Source organism: Centruroides sculpturatus, unplaced genomic scaffold (assembly GCF_000671375.1).
Source record: "Centruroides sculpturatus isolate CEXI.00-Female unplaced genomic scaffold, Cexi_2.0 scaffold224, whole genome shotgun sequence".
Classification (NCBI taxonomy): Eukaryota; Metazoa; Arthropoda; class Arachnida; order Scorpiones; family Buthidae; genus Centruroides; species Centruroides sculpturatus.
This window is the reverse complement of record NW_019384419.1, coordinates 345,616-368,970: the sequence shown is the minus strand read 5'-3', so window position 1 is coordinate 368,970 and position 23,355 is coordinate 345,616. Positions and strand designations below refer to the sequence as shown.

The following is a 23,355-nucleotide window of genomic DNA, read 5'->3' as shown; positions in this document are numbered from 1 at the left end:
CGTAATACATTTCTTAATATGTGGCTCATTTTGTTGTAACTGCCAAGAAAGGGCGTAGAGTAAAAAGGGCAGGGTTTCTCCAGTTTGTCCTGCTCAAAAGTGGCATTAATCAGATTANTTTAACTTCTTACTCCCTTCCAAATATATACATTATTAGGGCCTGCCTGTAAGAAATGCCTATTAAGAGCCTGAGCCTAATTAGACACTGCTTAAATTAATATATTTTGTTATATATTAAATATTTTTTAATAATAATAATTTATAATTTAGGAAGAAATTATGGATTTTATAGCTAATTATTTAATATATCACTCATTAATAACCTAAAATTTCATTTGAAAATATAATAAAATTATATAGTAATTTAAGACAAGGATTTAAAGATTTAAAGAGTGGAAAATTTTGAATTTTTTAGTGAGTAATAAGTTAATGCAAAATTAAAGAGGAACTTACAATTGTTATCACTTCCCCTTTACTGGGAGGGAAAGGTTACAACAAAGGAAACTTTTAAGAAAAGGAGGTGCTTTAGGGTGAATTGGATAGTAAATTGAAACAAATTGAGTAACAGATTACAAGAAAAATGATGTAAATGTTGTTATTTCTCAACATAAAATTAATTTTAAAAAAATATATTAATAATTGTAAATAGTTAAACGTTTAAAATGAAAAATGCTACAAGAAAATATTTTATTATTATTATTATTATTATTATTTTTCGTAAAAAACGAAAGTCGCGGCGTAGTCGTCGCTTTCGGATCGATAAAGTCACGTGACTCTCCAATCATTCGCCATCTTATTCTGCATTTGAAGTTAACTATCATTCCGGGGTTCATCATTAACTCTTAGACGTTTTAGATCATATAAAGCAGAAGATGTCCGCATCATACGAAACTTCACCTGTATACGGACCATTTTTCGGTGTGATGGGAGCATCCGCAGCCATGATATTTAGCGGTGAGACATAAACTTTTCTCCTATTGCCGGCTTCCGAATGAAAGACAATTGCCATTTTCTTAACGTTGTGTCGATTTAAAAAAATTCTTATACGTCATTATCTTATAATACTAATCGATAATAGAAGTAACAGTTAGTTTATTAATTAAATATACATTATTTTAAAAAATTTATTATTTAAAATTGAATGAAAATAAAGTATTAAATCAATTGGAATTCAATTCTAGGTTATGGATTTAGTTACAGACCTAAATACATGAATATTAATGAATGAAGGAGTAAAACCAGGTTTAAACACTGAAAATTATACATATACAGTGCTAAAACTATGCATTAAGAATGATAATTATGTATAGTTCTAGTATATATACATAAAGACTGAAAATTATGTGTGTGTATAAACTAAAACAAAGCTTAAAACCTATTAAAAATACATAAATATTTAGTATTAACCTTCAAAGTTTTGACTTTATAAATTTTATTTATTGAATTGGCATGATTCATGTGTTTTCAGGTATTGCATTATGAGTAATTGTGTGAAAATTAACTCATACTGGTTATTACAAAATATAAGTAACTTTGCTTTCACTTTTAGATTTATATTTGAAGATAATTTCGTGTTAAAAATTAAAATAAATGTTAAAAATGTGTTTAGGTGTCTTGTTTTATTGATACGTATTTGGATTTACGATAAAGTTAGTGTTTGTTTTCTTTATGTTATTCTACGTAATGATGCAAATCATTGCGTAGAATTTTTTACGAAATATTTGTAAATAGAATAATAAAAATTATGCAAGTTTCATTCTACCGTTTTCGTACGAAACTCGAATGAAATACTCGAGAAAATTTCGAATGGGATTAATGTTACTCGTGACTTATTATTACAATTTGGTTAATTCGATATATTAAAAAATTGTTTGTTATTATAAATCTTGTATGAAATAGTATTTAATTTGGCTTACAGATGATAGTGAATAAATTTTACTATGCCTCTTAGAAGTAAATTGTCATTGTTTATATAATTTCATACAATGTTTTTTGAGTTTTTTCATTTACAATTTTGTAGTTTTCATAATGAAATAAGTGAAAATGTTAACCATAGACACTGAAATAAATACATAAATATTCAGAGTTGTGGCTATCTGCATATGTTTTATTTTTATGATTTACTAATTTTTTAATCCCTGATAATTACACCCATATTTTTATATTTAATAAAGACAAAATGACAATCTTTAAACTAATTATGTGAATGACCAGTGCTATACAGATTGCATATGTTTTGGCATATGTGCAACTTAGCAACATTTGATAAGATCACATGCTTCTTTTTTCTTTTTATTTAAGAACTGATTTGTAACTACTTCCTGCATCCTCATTTTATTTTACCCTACTTTTAATTTTAGTGAGTAACCTGAAATATTTATTAATTAAACACCTGCTGTATTGAATGTAAAAAAAATTAATATTTGTATTTACTAAGTATTGAGTGTTACATTCAGTATAATTATTTAAATGTAATGCCAATGCTTGTGTTGCAATGGAAATATTGAATAGCTCTAACATAAAGTTGTCCTTATTTTTGCATCATTCAATGATACTGAAATATTAGTCATGTTTAATTAAAATTTGAAAAAATACTTTACATATTTTGAATTTAAATATGAAAAATGTATAAATGTTGTAAATTTAATTTCATTATAAATATAAAATATTTAATTCTTGTTGGTTTACATTTAAAAAATAATGATACAACAAATTTTATACATTTACTCTAGTTCTGTTGACTAATGATAATACTTAAGGGCTTTTGTTAGAGTAGAAAGCATTTATTAAAATTTTTTCTACTGGAGTAACATGATTAACATAATATTTTATACATTATCTTTTTGTTTTAATATGTAATCTTTATTATAAACAGATTGTTTATATAATATTTTACTTCTTGAATTTTATATAACTCTGTTTTAAATTTGAAAGCTTACAGTATAAAGATTATAATATTCACATCAGAGAGAACAATAGCCACAATACAACAAAATAGCATTTATTTTATTGAGGTTAAACTTGCATAAAACACGCATCATCATTTAATAGTTGCTTTCTCATTTTATCAGACTTTTTATAATTTAATGTTAAAATTTAAAAAAAAAATAAATATTTTATATCAAATTATTAAATATAATTTTTCTTTTTCGCTCGACCTAATTTTTGACACGATTTTATTAAATTTTTTTTAATATATTTTGCCTGAAATCTGTTAATATTTTTGTTTTATATTCTTTCAATAATTTTGTTTTTACTTTGAAAGATTGTAAGAGAATTGCAAATTTCTTCATATATTGAGTGTTAAAAGGTTTTATATGAAAAACTAATTTTAATGTAGGATTTTTTTATAGTATTAAATTGATTTTGTTTTTGCACAGATGTTTATCAATGAGTAAAATAACATTTTTAAATATTGCTTGGAGGTCTTAATCTCCTTCACTAATCAAGCATCTGATAAATTTCCTTTTAATTTGTTTTATGGAATAAAGTTCTTACTTGAACCCACACATCTAATACCGTTTTTGGTTATTGATTTGTTGACTGCATTTGTAATAATTTATATTTTTATAAATGTCTTCAACATATAATTCCTTTTTAGATATTACTTATTTAATGAACATTCCTTTGAAAATATTTATAATAATAATAATTTTTAAGATATAAAATTAACTTTCCATGTCTTGGCCAATGTTGCAATATTTCATAACCACAAAACCAGTTAGTGATTGTTATTTTTAACCAGTACTCATATTTATAATTAATTCTTACTGATCATTTAATTTAAATGAAGATAGTTACATCAAATTTATGAGTGACAGTTAACTTTAACTGCTCATCTTGTATTATTTTTTTAATGTACAAGGTGATCATAATTAAAGTAGCCCTGTTTAGCTGCATGTAGAGAGACATCTACTGGGCATGATTGGGCCAAACTTGATGATAATATTATTTGATACGTGCACAAACAATCTTTGTGAAAAAAATTTAGTTTCAAATCTCACCATCGGAATTGATGTGATGCTTTTAACTTAAAATTCTTATTCCCTAAAACATTGAAAACTTGGTAAAATTTAGTGAGACATTCTTTATTCCATCTGTATTTTAATATGACTAACTTATATATTATAGAACAAATAGAAGTTTCTGTTTACATTAAAATACATTTACTTTCTCAGCTCTTATATATAACAGAGGGAAAGTATGGTGATTGATCAAAAACTGATTCCCCAAGATTTTTACATTTTCTTAAGATACCTTGAAATGTAGAGAAATGCAAACAAATTTGGGAATAATTTCTGTATGTATTAATGTGTTTGTGTGTGTGCGGCGGGCGTGATTTTGTTTACTGTCTTTGAAGCTTAATAACACCTGTGCTTTATGTCGAAAATTTCTGAAATTTTGCAGGTAGGTTTCTGTATTAGGGAGATTGATGCTATTAAATTTTGAATGATAAAGGTTGAGGGGGGGAGATAATGGGGGTCGTGTATCTCAAGTAGGGTTGCACTTAATGACAATTTTACACATTATTAGCATTTGCAATTTTTTTTATAAAACTTGTAAAGCCTAATTTTGAGAATAGTTATATATTTTTAACTATTATAAAATGGAATAAAGTTTTTAAAAATAAAATATAACAGATGGCCCCACTAAAATTTTAAATGTTGCTGGAAAAGTAGAGCAACTCGTTGCTGGTTTTTTTTTTCAATTAAATAAGATTTGATTTTAGAGAAATCTTTTGTGTTTGTTGAATATCAATAAAGTGAAATGATATAAGGATTAATATTAAATATTTAGGAACGGAAATGAATATATTCTTTTAAATTTTCTGTTCTTTGTTGTTAATTTTTCTTGTTTAATTTCATAGATTATAAATCCTATAAAAACATTCATTTTCATTGAAGTGTTTTACTTGTTAAGAAAGTTGTGATACCTTCTAAACAGAATGTTTAAATGCTTAAATTAATATTGTGATAAAATTTGCATTTCATTAGAGGTGGAAAGCAAAAAGCTTTTTAAGATGATTTTAGCAAAGAAGATAGAAGTAGACTATAAGAGATTCCATTTTATATTAAAAGTAGTTGAGTAATGCATACCCCAGGATTTCTAAAGTATCAAGGTATGCAAGGAGGAACAATGGTAGTGTTATTATATTTTTTTGATTCACAAACTGAATTACTTAAGATGATTATATAGTTAAAACATCTTAAATGCTGTACCAATACAGACATCCCTTTATTTTTGGTATAAAATGTTTTGAGTCTACCTGACTCATCTCCAGATACAAGCCCAAACTCAATTGGACATAACTGACATTTTAAATTTTGGACATTAATAAAACTTCAAACTAGTATATGTGACACTTACTTCCTTAAACCTGTTACTAGCACACAACACATATAAGATAGATTGAAAACGTTTGTCACCTGCTGTATATATCTTATACATGTTGCGTGCCAGTAACAGGTTTAGGGAAGTCAGGCTTTTACTCCAGTGCTGAAATTAGAGTGAACTTTGTATAGTATATGTGATTTTACACATTGAAAAAATGAATCAACGTGTAAGCTCATGTTATTAAGGTTCCACTAATATTTGAAGTGTATTGGTTATGCTTGATTTTGGAATTGTATCTGAAGATGAAACAGATAGACTTGTCACTATTCTTGATATAAAACATTTTCATCTTCATATCTCAAATGCTATTCTAATAATGTAACATGGAGTTAGAACTGGAAAATAATACAGCAATTAAGGACAGTTATACAAGTTTGGAAATTTATGACATTCCTTGTAATGAGCATACAATTCTGAATAGCTGTCTCATAATTTATGTAAAACTAGTGTCCCTGTTTTTATATGGAAAAACTTTCAACAATTACCATGTAGAATTTGTATGCTGTACAAGCCAGGATATCCGAACATATTTGGCAACCCATTGATGATATTAGTCTGTCAAAGAGTTGTCCGAGTGTGCCATCATACTCGGAATGTGGATAGTTCCTAACATAGAATCAGACACCCTGACAGCCACCCTTAACATAGGGAACTGATGCTATTTTGTCGTTTTCCTGATAGCATTTAGCTGGATATATTGGGAAGGCTTTCATGCATTGAGAGGCCCTACCAGGAATATAATACTTTTTCCTGCTGTCCTGCCCAGGAACACCTCCCCACCACGATGAGGCAGCTAGCAGGGCTTTGGGGAGGTTTTTAGCAATTTAATCTATCATATAGTATTTGACTTAAAACTACTTAAAAACTGAAAAAAATATTTAAGTAGATATAAAGACAACTACAATAAATTCCATCTAATATTTAATGAAATTGATCAATGTTTTCAATCTCAGGTTGCAGTTTGAAAAAATCGTAGACCTATAAATTCCCACTATCATCTGTCTTTCCTTGATTTCAAGAACAGAATTAGATAGATGGAAGATGAAACCGGATATGGAAACCCTAGGGGCAGGAGGTCCCAATTAACTATATATGAACTTCCAGTGGAAACCGTAACTTACGTTATTTCAATTCCAAACTTTCCCTGAAAGGAGTTAGATAAATGACCAGCACAACTCTTTTGTTAAAGGAAAAGTATGATGTACAAGGGCAAGCCACTACTAATAAGTAAATAAGTTTAAAAATATGATTAAAAATGCAATCCAGCATTGTGACAATGTCACAATAAATAATTGCCTGTTTGACTTGTTTGTTCATTTTTTAGATTTAGAAATTGCATCTTTTTCATAAGAGGTGATTTTTTTAAAGAAATCTTAGTGATGATATGAGAATTTTTAAAAATTATTTTAACAATATTTTATTTTTCAAAAATGAAGTGATATTTCTGTCAAATATTTTGTCATTAATATATAAAAAATCCAGCTACGAGTTGCTTAAGTTTCCTGGAAACATTTGGTGGCATCATCTGTTATCATATTTTATTAAAAAAAAAGTTTTTGCTATTTTATAATAGTTGAAAAATATAAAAGGTTTAATTTTGAGGGTAGGGATGGGTTTTATGATAAATTGTAAATGCTAGTAATGAGTAAAATGGTCATTAAGTCTGATGCTACTTGAGATATGACACACAACCCACTTTATCTCCCTATCCTGTCGACCTTTAATTACCAAAATTTAATAGCATTGATCACCTAATACAGAAACCTCCCTACAAAATTTCAGAAGTTTTGACAAAAAGCCACAGGAATTACTAAGCTTAAAACAGCGTGAACAAAATCGTGCTAAAACATATTATATGTACAGGATAACAATATGTGGTGACTCACGTACTAGATTGGTTTCTGGGAACTATTAAACTTTGGAGAGGCTCAGTCAGCTTGTGGAGTTGGCTCAACTGCACGGTCAGCCCAGTCTCTGCTCTAACCCGTCCCTGAGATATTTACCAGAGGAGAACACTCTCTCTATGCTCAGCGGGCCTTCCAGGTGCCTGAGACTATTGTGTACCAGTCTCTTGCCCTTCTCTCCTCCTCTCTCGTTCGCCCCACAATTTAAGTGTTTTTTGGATGGGGACCTCCGACCAACCACAACCCTTTCTTGCCCGAACAGCTTACACTCGGGTCCACTGTCATCCAACGAGAGTGGCGCTTACATAAATGTCCGCCACCTGTTTACATTCAATTGTTTACCATATGGCAAATGGTCTAATGTCTGACTGCAGGTGGGTCCAATTGACAAAGTTGGTGCTCCCTTTGTTTTCCCTCTGTTTCAAGTCAACACCTTACAAGTGGTATATTGCTCGACTGCAGATATGTCCAATTGACAAGGTCGCACCTCTTTTGTTCCCCGCTCTGCTAAAAGGTCAATACTTTACAAATTTAAAATGCAATAGAGCGAAATATCTTTTATTTATCTACTCAGTTAACTTAATATGCATATCAAAAATAAATACATAATTATGTAAGTAAATTCTAATTTTATTTCTGTATACATTAAAAACTTCAATAAAGAAACATAAAACAAACCAAAACTTTTATATAATGACCTTACTATAATTTATGATCATCAATCATAAATTATTGATATTAATTTTAAAAGTATAGTATTTTTCCCATTTTCAAATTATAAGAAATAAATAAGAGAAAATGCAATAGCAAATTCTTCAAAAAACTTATTTAATAATAAAAAATTAAAACCATTAGAATTAATAGAATTTCTATATTTTCATTTACGGTAGAGAATTTCTTTTTAAAGAAATATGATAAATTTTTCCAAAATGTATAATCTGGCAATTGGTATCAAAACTGAAGCATTATTGAGAGATGAGTGGCATTAAATATATGCCACTCATCTCTCAATAATGAATAATAGAAGATAGACATCCACGATTGCCATAAATAATTTGGCTATAATTTGGAAATATTAATTATGAATTACAAATAAATTTGGCACTAGAGGGAGGCGGAAGGTTCGGGTAGCATAACTGGCAATGCATCTGCATGGTAAGCGGGTGTTGCGGGTTCAAGTCCCGCTTCGGACCGATTCTTTTCTTCCAGTTTATTCTAAATTAATTAAATACAGTATTATAATTATTAAATTTAATACGGGATGGTGCCTAACGCCTCCCTCTCATACCAAANCCTGCTTCGGGCTGATTCTTTTCTTCCAGTTTATTCTAAATTAATTAAAGTTATGGAAGCAAAGATTTGATGGAGGTCTAGGTAACATAACTGGCAATGCATCTGCATGGTAAGCGGGTGTTGCGGGTTCAAGTCCCGCTTCGGACCGATTCTTTTCTTCCAGTTTATTCTAAATTAATTAAATACAGTATTATAATTATTAAATTTAATACGGGATGGTGCCTAACGCCTCCCTCTCATACCAAATTTATTTGTAATTTATAATTAATATTTCCAGATTATAGCCCGATTATTTACGGCAATCATGGATGTATATTTGCTAAGCATCGTGTTTCGGTTTTGGTAGATATTTATATCTGAATAATAGAAGATAAATAATAATCAGCTTGTAGAAACTGATAAGAGGAGATAAATGTGGGGGACAGTTTTTTTCAAGAGAGGAGGATTAACTGATGTTGATAAACTTTTTTAAAAAAAAAAAAAATGAAAATTTCAGAAATACCAAATAACTTTCAACGAGTCTAAGTTGACTCATTGAATTATATAGTATTAGATTTAAAAAATTTTGTCCTGGCAATTTTTTAAGTTTACAAAATTTAAGAATTTTCTTAAGTTTTCACTTGGTCTTTTCACACATTGTGCCATTACCAAAGGGATCTTTTAATGTTTTGTATGTTTGAGGTAGACGAGTAGCTTCAAATGAAAAGTCAACTCTACCATGGAACTGTTATTTTTTCATGTGCATGTGAAAGGACAGTCAGAAGGCACATTTTTTTGCATTGTCTATTTAAGAATTTTCTTAAATTTTGTAAATGTAAAATTATGTTACATTACTTTGAATTGGGTGTGATGGATCAATTTCAAGAAATACCAAATAACTTAAAAACAGTATTTAAAGATGCAGGCTAATGATGATAAAACAACTTACTGAATTGAAATTGGATGTTGACAGTTCTGAGTTTCTACTCCTTATTCGGATATAATGTTAATCGTCCTTAAGTATTAAAATTGGAGTGAACTTGAGTTTGTCAATATTCTATTATGTTGACTCAGTTAAACAGTAAGTTTTAATATATTTTTTGATACACCATGAAGTGTTGACACTAGACACTGGACTTTTTCACACTCACTTTATTTTCTTATGTACTTTACAGACTTTAAACTAATTGTTCCAATTACCAATATGCATTTTGGGCTGGGGCCCCTTATCTGTTGGCTAACAATATTTATCAATACATAATATTTAGCAAAATATTGCTTTACAAAAACTTAATTTTAGACATAACTGATACACATTCTCTACAGTGGTTTTTATTCTATTGTTGATGTACATAAAACCAAATGACACATTGTAGCTTAAAGCAGTTAAAAATTCATAAAATTATACAACACTAAATTTTAAAACCCTACAATGCCAAACTTTTCAATAAAAATTTTACATACCTCATTGTAATTTTCATTTAAAGAATTACTTGCAGAGTTGTATTTTCTACATTGGCTACAGTACCAATAATACTGCACATATACCATCGGACAGCAGCCATATACTGCCATATACTTAACGCAAGTTTAGCACTTTGCAAATCATCCCACAAATGGCACTTCCACATTAATTAATTTGCATATGTGAGGGATGAAGGGACCCTCAATAAAGTGCTGTTTTAAACATTAATAATTTTAAAATTCAATCATCTAACTTCAATCATTTTATCAAAAGCTAGGTTAAAATCCATAAAAATTATTTCCCATGGACTTGGTTCCTTGTTGAGGATGATCCATCTAGTCATTCGTGCGTCACCCAGAACTTTCAATAAATTTCAAGTATTGGATGCCAGACCCATAACAATAAACTCATGAGGAACCCAAATAACAAGGGAGAGTGATGACAAATCCAGTCAGTTGTCCTCCAACGTTTGCCTTCTCTGGAGTTTATAAGTTTGCTAAAATACTGTGCATTTGTCAACATCACCATATGGATATCTTAAATGCCTGAGTTCTTCGGTTTATTCTCCACAAGTCAGATACCTCCCTCTGAAGACGCTCCTGTTATCCGAATAATTTGCATAAAAAGACACTTCGAACACTTGGAAAATCCATCAGACACCCAAAGAATCCTGTGTTTGAGTCATCAAGCCTTGACTTCTCTAAGGTATTTATCCACATGCAAATAACCTGTAAACTCTCTCTCTCTCTCTCTTGCGACAGTTAGATTAGATAACCTAAGTAATATATATCAATCTGAGATATCTATGATCATATATCTTGTATGCCTGCCCATTGAAATTAAATTGTTTATTAATCTGGAATCGAAGTGAGTCACTTCCTCATTTCTCTCTCCTCACCTCTACTCCAAATTTAATTGCTTACACACGACTGCTCACATGATGTAAGAACTATCCATCACGATTTCCTGAGAGACTCGATGGTGTCACATCCTGACACGGTGTCAGAGACACCGACCCTATGGTCACATATATGCATTTACAGATTTATAATTTGCATAATTATTAATTTGATTTCACAATAATTTTACCCGAGTATTCATGTTATGTCAAAAACATTGCGTTTGACACTTCATGATGTCTCAAAAAATATAATATAAAGGAGGGTACTGTTTCAACACAGAGGAAAAAAAAGTTTTAATTTTAAAAAATATTTCATATCATATCTCTGAAAACATGAGATCATCATCTCCAGTATACTCGTAACTTGATACAATTCAAGCATCTGTATTCAATATAACACACAGGCTATGGACTCAATTTATTATTGTCTAGCCTCTTCAGATACTGCTGCTTTTATTACATCTTACTATAGTCTGATTAGTTCAATTAGCAGTTAACATCACATTTCAAAATCAATTTGTTTAAAGTAAATATAAAAATAAACACAATACTTCATTTTCCTTATTTATACACATAATGTCTACACTCTTTACTTATCAGAGTAGCTCTTTCATTATCAAAATAATATTTACAAAATTTCTAATTTTATGAATTTTAACTATATTCTAATTTGTGTGAAGAAAAATAAGCAGGAAAATTTACTGAAATTAAAGATTTAATTGCTCCTTTAATTAAGAGTTTGTATTATCACTTCTGTTAAGGATGATTTGGTCCTCCCAATTTTTCTCAAATATTCTCTAGCTAAACTAGTAAGATTTTGGGTAGAAATTATTTTTTATTGTTTGAATCTTTCCCTTTTCCATTCTTCAGCATAGTTTCAGCATACCTCCTGATATCTGAATTTCCAGAATTTTAATCATTTTCAGGTACATATTATATTCAGATAATGATATTTGACTAACTATTTCTATATAAACATAACATTTAATGTTACATATTAGTGTAGTCTATTCTGCTGAAATTTAGAATCAAGCTTAGGCTGTCTTGCCAGCTTGATTTCAGCAAACTCAAACCACTAACTTTTTCTTCTATTAAAATACTAAAACATTACAGTATTGGCATTAAAACACTTTTTAATACAAACAAAATGTTTATCATTTTGTTTGTATTAATAAGTGTTTTAGTATTTTAGGATTAAAGGAAGATAAAATAAGTGTTAAATGCTGAATTTGGGTATTGCTTTTTAAAAACTTGAGCATTTAACACTTATGTTATCTCCCTTCATTTTGTTTTATGTAATATTTATTATTTTCCATGTTGATTTATCTCTATGCACACGTTATTATTGTAGTATGTTAGTTTAAATTTATTTAGCGTTGTGTTCTAAAATCCATTCTTCATTTTAAATATGTAGTGTTTCTTTTTTAAAAAATTGAATTGTTCTAAAGCTATATTCTTTTTCCTGAGGATAGCATTAGTGGAAATGTCAAAAATGCTTGTATTAATAAGTGTTTTAATGCCTATAGACAGTAATGTTTAGTAGATATTATCTTTGCATGTTCATCTAATTGTTTCTATAGTTTTTCTTCTTTTATCTGTAAAGTTATCTGCAGTAATTGAATTCCTTTCAAATTTTTTTATTTGATTTCTTATTTATCTATTTTGGTTTTTTAGCCAATTTCAATGATGATTTGTCAGTTTGGACATTCTGGAACCAATCAAATTCAGGATATCAATTGCATGGTCCAACTGAATAAAACTGGGAGAGAAAATCTATTTATAAAAATAAAATTTATCATCATGGGCCAGATTGTTGTGTGTAACCAAATTATGTAATATTGTATTAACTAATATTTCTTGAAATACGAAGTGGTTTTTTCCTTAGAGCTTTCAGTAATGATGTAAGTATGCTGAGGATTTATAGTTTGAGAGTATATTAAGTAAAAAAAATATTGACAGTAGGCACTTTAAAATTTTCATAAACTTTCATATATTGGATGAGCAGAAGGTATTCAAATAAAATTCCAACTTAAAATTTATGACCAAATTATTAATAATGGAAGCTGAAACATTCATTTCTGTCTTTCTAAGAGAGGGAAATTTACATTATTAAAATAATTTGCAAATTGATTGCTATTATGATATTAAACTTTTCTTAAACATTTAGTCATTAAGGCAATGTACAAAAATGACAAAGTTAAGACAACAATCATTATTATTGTTTTGTCAGTTCTTTTTTCATTTTAACGAGTGTTAAAGCTGGTTTATTGAGCCATCCATTTATATTAATTTTTCTGTTTATAAGCAGCATCCTTTGATATATCAGTTTTCAAGAGTAATAACTTATGGGTTTATTTCTAGAATCTTAGCATTTTTGCTATCAGAGGCAAAATCTCGATACTAAAATGATTATTCATAACATTAATAACAATTTTTAATACTTTAAGCATTTTCAGAAGAAACTTTTAGTGATTTCAAGAAATACTCGTAAAAATGCCATTTGATTTATTCTTTTGTTACTTTTTATTTTTAAAACTTTTAATATCCAAGCATCCTGGTTACACCGATAGCCTGTCCTGTCTGCCACGTCAGTGGGGACAGAGCAAGAGCATATGTGTTGGGACCATAAGATTTTTAATACAGTTGCATAATAAAATGTGAGATCATTATGTAAATAACATAAGTGTCTAATAGCTAGAATGTAGATAAATTATAAAAACAATATACCATGCATACACATTTTCAGCAAATGAAATGNGAATAGACTAGTGACTAGTATAATGTTATTTGTTTGGGTAATTTGAAAGATTATTGCACTGAAAAACAAAATGATCAAATTCGGTCAAATGCTAAAAACAATAAACTTGTATTAAAAATTACTTAAATCAATACTTTGTTATTTTCTTCATTTTTCTTGTATTTGCATTTTGATCTTTTGAACCTCGTCACTACATTCACAGGACTAAGTTTATCCTATAAACAATATCTCAAGGAAGAGCAAAAAATTACAAAATGTAATACAATATTTTTTTAAAAAACAAATACAGTATTATTATTTTAATATTATCTTGGTCTATTATACATTTACATTTTTGTTGATGTTCTATCCAAGGTGACCAATGATGATATAGTTTTAGCATTCTAAATGCTACTGAATTATTGTTACTAAAGTTTTTTATGTCCTGTTTATAAAATACATTTATCCTGAAGATGACTGTTGAATATGGTAGAAAATGTTAGTTTATGGATTATTTTTCCTTGCTGAATTCTTTTCTCTCCCCCAAATTAAAATGACATTCGGCTAATACAAGATAGTTTTGTAGCTGAATAACAAATAATGACAAATATTCAGTCCAAAACTAATTTATGGTTATCATAAACAGATTACTGAATAGTTCAACATTGATTTTATCATATTAGAAAGAATTTTATTAAAAATTAAATATATATTTTTTATTCTTTGTTGAAGTAGACTTTTAATATCCAAGCATCCTGGTTACACCGATAGCCTGTCCTGGCTGCCACGTCAGTGGGGACAGAGCAAGAGCGTATGTGTTGGGACCATAAGATTTTTAATACAGTTGCATAATAAAATGTGAGATCATTATGTAAATAACATAAGTGTCTAATAGCTGGAATGTAGATAAATTATAAAAAACAATATACCATGCATATACATTTCCAGCAAATGATATGTTTTTGAATTAAATACATATTTGCTGGAAGTGTGTATGCATGGGTATATTGTTTCTAATTNTAGTTTTGTAGCTGAATAACAAATAATGACAAATATTCAGTCCAAAACTAATTTATGGTTATCATAAACAGATTACTGAATAGTTCAACATTGATTTTATCATATTAGAAAGAATTTTATTAAAAATTAAATATATATTTTTTATTCTTTGTTGAAGTAGTTTGTGCCAGAAATAACATACATACACTAGCTTCATCTGTTTGTTTCTAATACATTTTCTTGTTTTGCACTTGATGTGTTTTTTTTTTTTTTAAATCGGGTACTTGTAGTAAGAATATATATAGCATATTTTATGCTATAAAACTTTCTAGAAATATATTGAAATTGTGGGACATGTAGAAACAATAAATTAAAAAATGTATTCATATTTTATCCTTCACACCTTCAGGATTCAACAATAGCCTGATGAGTCTTTAGTGGATTGTCTTTTCTTTGAGTATCTGTCTTCTTTGATATACAACATTTTTAATATACTTTTTGTATCTTTAATTTGTGAAAGACAAAATATGAAGACAATTCTTACTTTTTAATTTGTTTCTCCTACATAGTTTTATATTACATTGTAAAAGACTGTTTTAAAACAAAAGAACATAGGTTTCTAAATAAAATGTGCATTATTATTTTATTTAAAAAAAAAAAAACAAAACAAATTTCTCAACCCTGCCAACAATTATGAAATTTACATCCTTAATCAACTTCTTAATTGTGCTTAACAATAATACACAGCAGGGAGTACTAACTGTTACAACATGACACTCTATTATTATATCACTTTGTCTCTAAATGTGCAGTATAACAAGGGGCTATTGTATTTACATGTATAACATACAAAACACTGACATAAACAGTATGATTTGCTAAGCAACACTTCAGAAACAAAAATGAATCATGCACCCCTTGTAACACATTGTAATGATTACCTATATACCCACCCACCCACACGTTATTTTATGAACAGCCCTATTCTCCTTCTTACAGAAGACTGAAAGCTAATACTTTGTATAATTTTTATTGTCTAAGATATTAAATTTAGATTGAAATTTTCAATTATATATTTATATTTTAATAAATGAGTCTGAATGATTTTAATAATTATAGAAAAAAGGTATAATTTATCTTAGTTTTCATATGTATAAAAAATTAGTGATTCTCTATTATTTAAATTTCTATTTATAGAGGTTTTCTCCAACTTGGTGCAGGACTCAGTGTAGGATTAAGTGGATTAGCTGCCGGATTTGCCATTGGAATTGTCGGCGATGCCGGTGTTCGCGGCACTGCACAGCAACCTCGGTTGTTCGTCGGAATGATTCTAATCCTGATCTTTGCTGAAGTATTGGGTCTGTATGGGTTGATCGTTGCCCTAATCCTCACTACCAGAGGCTGAACATTAAGCAAGCTGATAGATGTTAATAATTTTGTTGAGGCTATTTTGTGCACATTTTCCTGTTTTATTCATTGTTGTAATAAACTTAACACTCGAAAAAAGGTTGGTTCAATATGTATTTCGGGCATAGAAAGGTGCAGATTACAACAGTACCATTATCTGCAATTTATACGTCAGGTAAAACTGTTTTAATTTTTTTTTTTTTTTTTTTTTTTTTTATTTTGCAGAATTTGATGTACAGGAGATTTTATTTTTCAAGCAATATGTATATTCACATATAATCATCATTTTTAATCATTTTTTGAAGTGTTTCAAATTCAAATATAAAGGAAAAAAAAATATATGGATGGAAACCCAGAATCTCAGATTTGTATCGAGTAGTATATATATATAAAAAATGAAAAAAAAAGAAAAAATTTCCAATACTTAAAAGGATTTTTGGTATGTCCGTGGCTTTAGGTCATTCTAATCGGATAGGATATACCACATTCCATGATTATATCCAAAGTTGTGAAACTTTCACATGCACTTGTCTTTCCAGATACTTTTCTTACAATTTTCCTGATTGATTTTTCTTTTTAATTTCATGTAAGAATGTGTTTCTGGCAATGTGCAATAGATAAAAAGAATACATGTAGATAACATTTAGTGAACTATTTGTACAGTATTCTGTGAATTTGAAGCATGTGTAGTTTGTAATATTTCATATTTAGGTCGTCATCACCCGTACCGGAATCTGGTCGGCGGTCTTTAAATGTGCAGATTAGTTTTATGGTCTCAATCAGATTCATTAACATGAAAAATTCTGTAATTGGTATATGTATTTCTGCAAGAAAACAGGCATATTTAATCTGTAAGCTATTACTTTTTTGTCTGTGCAGAAGGGAGGGAAAAAAAATCCAGATTAACTATACCTGTATCTCATATCAGCTATAGTTGCAAATTAATGTACTTGAAACAATTAAGTTATTAAATGTTTAAAATTTCATTGAATGTGTGGATTTAAAAACTATATATATGTTATGATTTCATTTTTCAATGTATTTTATGTAAATAATTACAAAATATTAGAACAACAGGTTTCATGACTCATTTATTACACAAATATCTGATTTTATAGTTATTATTTATAAATGTTTAGTTTCATCAAACATATTCTTCAATTTTTCATCCATTTTTATTATAAATAAAATTCCCAAGAGAAATGAGAAATTAGTCTTGGTTTTCAGAAGTTAAAATTTTGAATTCTACAAATTATCCAATGTCAGAATGCAATAATTTGAAATTTCTCTCTTAAATCTTTTCAAAACTAAATTTACATGTATTGAATATTTTATGTAAAGTACAAAAAATTTTCTTATGCTTTAATGCAGCATAAAAATTACAAGTTTAAGCACTTTTGGGTTTGCATTCATCATTAAAAAACATTGTTAATCTTGTAATGATCTATAATCTTCTAATCGCCATATTCACGAAGTTAGAAATTAACCAATTACCATTCACTTTACTTTCATACCTGAACACTTATTACTCTAACATCTAACTCAGTGTTTCTCAACCTCTAGCGAATCATTGCCCCCTTCAATAAAACCATTAAGTAATATCACCCCTTCACTTCAAAATTCCGATGCCGAGGGCCAAGGCTAACGCCAAATTCGTACTGCATTGAATAGACTAGTGACTAGTATAATGTTATTTGTTTAATTATTGTACGATATAATGAATAAATATCTAATTATTCTTAATTAATTAATATAATGTTTTACTATATTGCCTAGAAAATTGTTTTTCACCCCCAAAATATAAATTGTTACTAATTGCCCCCTCAACATGGAAAAACGCCCACATGGGGGCAATATCACCTCTGTTGAGAAACACTGATCTAACTCTTCTCTTCATCTGTGGTTGTGAATATGGATGTAGGTGTTTATGTAAGTGAATATTCAAATTTAAATGTTTTAAGCTGTGTTCAGATTGGCATACAAATTGCTATGAAGTAGATATGAACTGTCAGCTTGGTATCTTTTGACAAACTTTGGTTCATTTGACTAATCATCTTTTCATAATGTGTTTGAAACCTTTTCATCCAATTGCATTCTAATTTGTCGAATTCTGGACTGCAGCTTTTGTAAGTAATCCTGAGGCACAGTTACACATTCAGTTTCATGTACTGTGTGTAATTAAGAGTGGATGTCCCATATGTAGATTGTAATAACAAGACAATATCCCTTGATTTATTGACCCTGATAGCTACGTCATCATTATCCCATAACTACCTTGTTGCATTTAAGGTATTCAGTGATGTCTAGCTATCAAGACCAATAAATCAAAGGATATTGTCTTGTTAATATAATATACATATAGGATAGCATCCTTAATTACATGCATGAGACTGAATGTGTAAGTGTCTTAGGATCACATTCTAATTCAGTATATCTTGTGTACTACGATGCAAACGCTATTTCTTTGGTGGTAGTTTGTATGACAGTGTGAACCTAACTTTAATAGACCAAATACAGTTCTTTTCATATGCTTCTTTCATATGCTTTTCATTATCAATCTATTTTATTGGTTGGATCATAATATTTAGGAAACTTTCAAGATATTTTGTTTATATCATTGTTACTGCAACAAGTCAAAATGAAGCAAAAATGAGATATAATCTGAAATTGTTCTATAAAAAAATAGATTTGTCAACATATGTCGTCATTTGACTGTTTATAACAACAGTGTTATGAATTAGAGTACACACAAATACAAGACGTAATCAAAAAGAAAATGGATTTTACTAAAAAATATTAATAATTTAAATCTGGTCACCATTCCCTTAAAAGTAGTCCTTTTGCATCTGTACAACAATTCCACTGTTGCTTCTAAGCTGTTGCCCCTTGGACATTATTGTTTTGAAAATTATGAAGTAACTCTTGTGATTTGGACTAGATTTTCTCAATTGTATTGAAACACTTGCTCTTTTTTTTTTTCTTTCTTCAAAATGAAGTCACAAGGGGCTAAATCTAGGAAATAATGGGGCGGAGGAAGACACGTATTTTTCACCAAAAATACTTGTTTTAAAGGCTGTGCCTGTGGAAATATTGTCATAATGGTATCGAGTTCAGTTGCAGTACAGTTCTGGGTCTTTTGCAGCAAACATCCTCTGCAGTAGTTTCAAAATATTGCAATAAAAGTCTGAACTAACTTTCTGATTGGGAGAAACACATTAAACAGTACACAATCCATTCGTGCTCAAAACAATCAACATATTGTTTGTTGCACTTTTGACTTGTCTTGCCTTTTTGGATGAGACCACAATCTCTAACTCAAGTCTTAGAGATTGTGGTCTCACCCACGGCTTAATTGCTACAGGCTTCTTAAAGCATATTAAGGGTATTTTTGTCAGATATTCAAAGTTAAAAACAAAATTTAACTTTGCACAGTTTTCAAATCATAGCAGGACATTAACATATGATTACAAAATTGCACATAGCATTTTGGTTTGAAAACAACTTTCTCAACAGACTGACATGCAGATGTCTAAGGCATCAATTTGTGGTGGCAAGAAAATTGTACAATGTACTATTGATAATGTAACTTGTATGTAGCTATTGTTAAAGCTGTAACTTTGCAATTTAAGCACAAAAAAGGGTTAAACATAGTTTGCAAATTACTTGATAGAATACTCCTGGCTTCAAGTAGTTTTAAATGATCTATTTAACTGTTAATTAGCCGCTGAGGACATTGTTATTGTTGAATTCAAGTTTTATTTTTTTCATGTTGTGATATCAGTTTATCAACAAATAACTGCATTTGTAGTTTGTTCTTATATCTGATTGCAATTAAATTATTGCAAATTTAGTTTTACGTTGCAATATTATGTAATCCAAAGTGTAATAAATTATTATACTTCTTACACAATCTATTATTGCAAAATTTAAATTACATAATTCATCTGAAAGTTAATTATTAATGTTGGCTTCAAAAATAATTTATAAAGGAAGCACTTATCTGGCTGCAATTTGAAAAAAATTGTAGATTATTACAAGCAACATAGCAATTATTAACATAAGCGATTATTTATTATGACAATGTCACAATAAATAATAGCTTGTTAGAACTAGTTTGGTTTATTTGGTTTTGGCAATGCAACACATGAGCAATCAGCCAAGGGGAATACATCCCAGAATGACTTTCATGGAAAGCCGTACCCCATTTAGGTGTTACTAACATGAAGAAAACTTGGAAAACTCCATGTGGTCAGACTGTTGACAATGCCCAAACCCACTACTAACTACCAGTGTTCAGTGGTTTTATCTACTTGGCTACTGGAGGACACTTATTAGAATTAAGAAAGTACTGTTCAGAAATGAAAAAAATTCAAGTTTTTGGATGTGGAGAATTAAATACTTAGACTTTTCACACAGTAACAGTTTTGATTCCACACAGGCAAGTGCTTTATGCTACCTGTCACAGTAATGATATAAAACAAAACAATGCACTGCAGCACTACATTGTTGTCACAGTAATTAAGTGAATATAATATATTATATATATTTTTTAAAATTATGTAAGGTTTCTGATAATGGAAATGTCAAGAGGGTTGAGGGGTTGCGGAGGGTGTGGGTAATTGGTACTGACAGTGAGACAGACTCTGCGATTACAAGAAACCGTTTATTTGACACATAAGGAGTTTACAAGATTTCCGCGATCTTGGAAATTCAAAGTCGGCAGTGACCTGTGGGTCTTCCTCTCCTTTCCAAGATAGTCCCAAGTGTCTCAGTTCACAAATGACATATCAGAGAGTAGGGCAAAGTGTACATTACTATTTCAAACTTCGTATTGTAATTTCAGATGAAGAATTCAAGTACATAGAAGAACATTTGCAATACACTAAACCTATTGCCGAAGCATTGGATATTCTGCAGGGAGAAGAATATTCAATAGAATTGTTGTACTTACATTAGTAGCTGTAAGATGTAAATTAGAAAAACTAAATACGCTCGAGTTCCATTACTGTAAGTCCATTGTACGCTGTCTTTTGGAATGCATTAATAAACGATTTTCACATATTTTTACTTTCTCATCTGAGGAATCCATAAATGCAGCAATAGCAGCATTTACGCATCCGGAATTCAAGAATAGATGGTTATCGTGTATACCACGGGAATATCATGATAAATTATTAAATGTCCTGAAAGACATTGTTACCGCCGAAATAACACGAAGGTCTATAGAAAAAATGAGAATTCCGAAAGCCATTTGGGTAAAGAAAACGCTTCCTAATTCCAGCTACAGTTCCGAAGCCGAAGTAGAAATAGCAAATTTTTTCAATGTCCGGCGAAATACTTTACAAATGCTGAATAATTACGAACCAATAAAAGGTATTTTCATAAAATTTAACACGTCACTACCATCCTCGGCCCCAGAAGAAAGATTATTCAACCATGCCACCACTATGATGAATTTGCCAAAAAGTAACAGATTATCCGATCAAAAATTCGAGCAATGGATTATTCTGCGAGCAAATGTGCATTTACTCTCATAAATTAGAAGAAATGATTAATGGGAGATGATGATAATGTGAACGTAAATCCGTAAAAGCACGTGTTTCTCTCTTCACGTGTCTCATGACGACATAATCATTTTCTATGACGTCTAAAGAATCAACACTACTACAAAATATTAAACTTTTTTCATTATATTAAAGTGTTGTTTTATTAAATAAATTGATTTTTTGTTGTCGATATCGCTTAATTATTTATTATAAATAAAATTTGAATATACTAAATTAATACATGGTAAATTTAATAATAATAATGATTTGGGTAAATCAATTAGATATTACTTCTTCGGGAGAAATGAACAACAAATGGAGTGCTACCAACTAAAATAATTACAACAATTAACAAAAAAGACAGGGTAGAAAAATAAATAGCCATAAATATTAACTACATAATATGAATAAACATACGTTATATATTCCATTCAATTTAAATTTTTTATATAAAGATATGGCATGGCATTTGTTATAATGTATAAGTTATTTACTTTGAGAATTATAACGATGAAGGAAATCACTCGAAAGTAGAAGACTTGAATCCCCATTAAATGCAGCGGCGTGTGATGACATTTGACGATAGGGAAGCTTTGTTTTTATAAAAATTATAAACAAATACTGGAAATGACAAAAATATAGTTTATTTTAATTCTAAAATAGATACATCGACATAGAACAAAAATATAAGATCTCGTTTATGAAAATAATCGCACAATATGTATTTATATTTTTGAAAATACAAGAGAAGCAGCGCTTCCACAGCTTCCATTGACTGCACACGCCATTGATTAAATGAATTACGACTTTAATTTTTCCATCAGGACACATAGATCCCATCGATCAAATATTTTGTGAGGGAGGCTTGGCATTTTTTCCACATCCAATTCAATTTCTCTGCCCAATACGAATTGAAAAAGAAAACCTTTTATCATCATTTCCTTTGTTACGTTCAGATAGATGTTCGTTCACTTTTCCTCTCCAGTTCTTTTTATTACCAAGGCTCCTCTGTCATCCAGTCGGGTTTTTTTTACTACAATGTCCCCAGAACCGCAGATAATTCTGGGAAGCAGAGATTCTATCTTTTCTTTAATAAATTTCGTACAAGGATTGCACGCAATGTTGTTTTTATGATTTCCAAGAATTGATTCGAAGTCATAAACTGATGCAATTTCTTATAAATGCAACTTTCTTTCATGCATTTTCAGTTGCTCTCTGTAAATTAAAACGTATTAACTTCCGGTCTGCACTTGAAGACAGTACAAGAAATCCTCGTTAGTTCGAAATGCAAAGGACAAAATAATCGCGACTTCGAATTAACGAGTAGTCATTAATGTCATGACATAATTTATTAAGTAAATGGAATAAGGCTACGTATACAGAACACTATTTTTGTTAGTTAATAATTAATAATAATAATATAAATAAACTGCAGGTAAACTTCCCGTGTCTGCTGAGAACCTCAGGTTGCCAAATAGGTTTAAAAAAAAGCACAATTCCTGGAAATGTAGCCCAAAATAATTAAATTTTTCTAGAATATGGACAAAACATGTCATGTGCGAATCCTGTAATTTTCCCTTGCTTGTAATAGTTGTTTTATCACTAATAGAGAAATGGGTTAATAAACAATCCATTATTTTATAAGACTAGAATAATAAAAGCAAAAAAAATTCACCAAAAATTTTCCAAACTTCAAATTCGTATTCGACGAAATTGTACATTTAATTTCG

The 23,355-nt window shown here is 29.5% G+C and overlaps 2 protein-coding genes across 2 annotated transcripts; both read left to right on the top strand.

Annotated features, from left to right (window-relative positions):
* Positions 1–724: 724 nt before the first annotated feature.
* LOC111619324 (V-type proton ATPase 16 kDa proteolipid subunit-like) lies at positions 725–17,065 on the top strand. The gene is made up of 2 exons (XM_023361028.1): positions 725–954; positions 15,857–17,065. The coding sequence occupies exons 1-2, from the start codon at positions 873–875 to the stop codon at positions 16,075–16,077; spliced, it is 303 nt and encodes a 100-aa protein (XP_023216796.1). The 5' UTR covers positions 725–872; the 3' UTR covers positions 16,078–17,065.
* Positions 16,191–21,616, top strand: LOC111619323. Its single transcript, XM_023361027.1, has 2 exons — positions 16,191–16,254; positions 21,177–21,616. The coding sequence occupies exons 1-2, from the start codon at positions 16,191–16,193 to the stop codon at positions 21,614–21,616; spliced, it is 504 nt and encodes a 167-aa protein (XP_023216795.1).
* Positions 21,617–23,355: the final 1,739 nt, after the last annotated feature.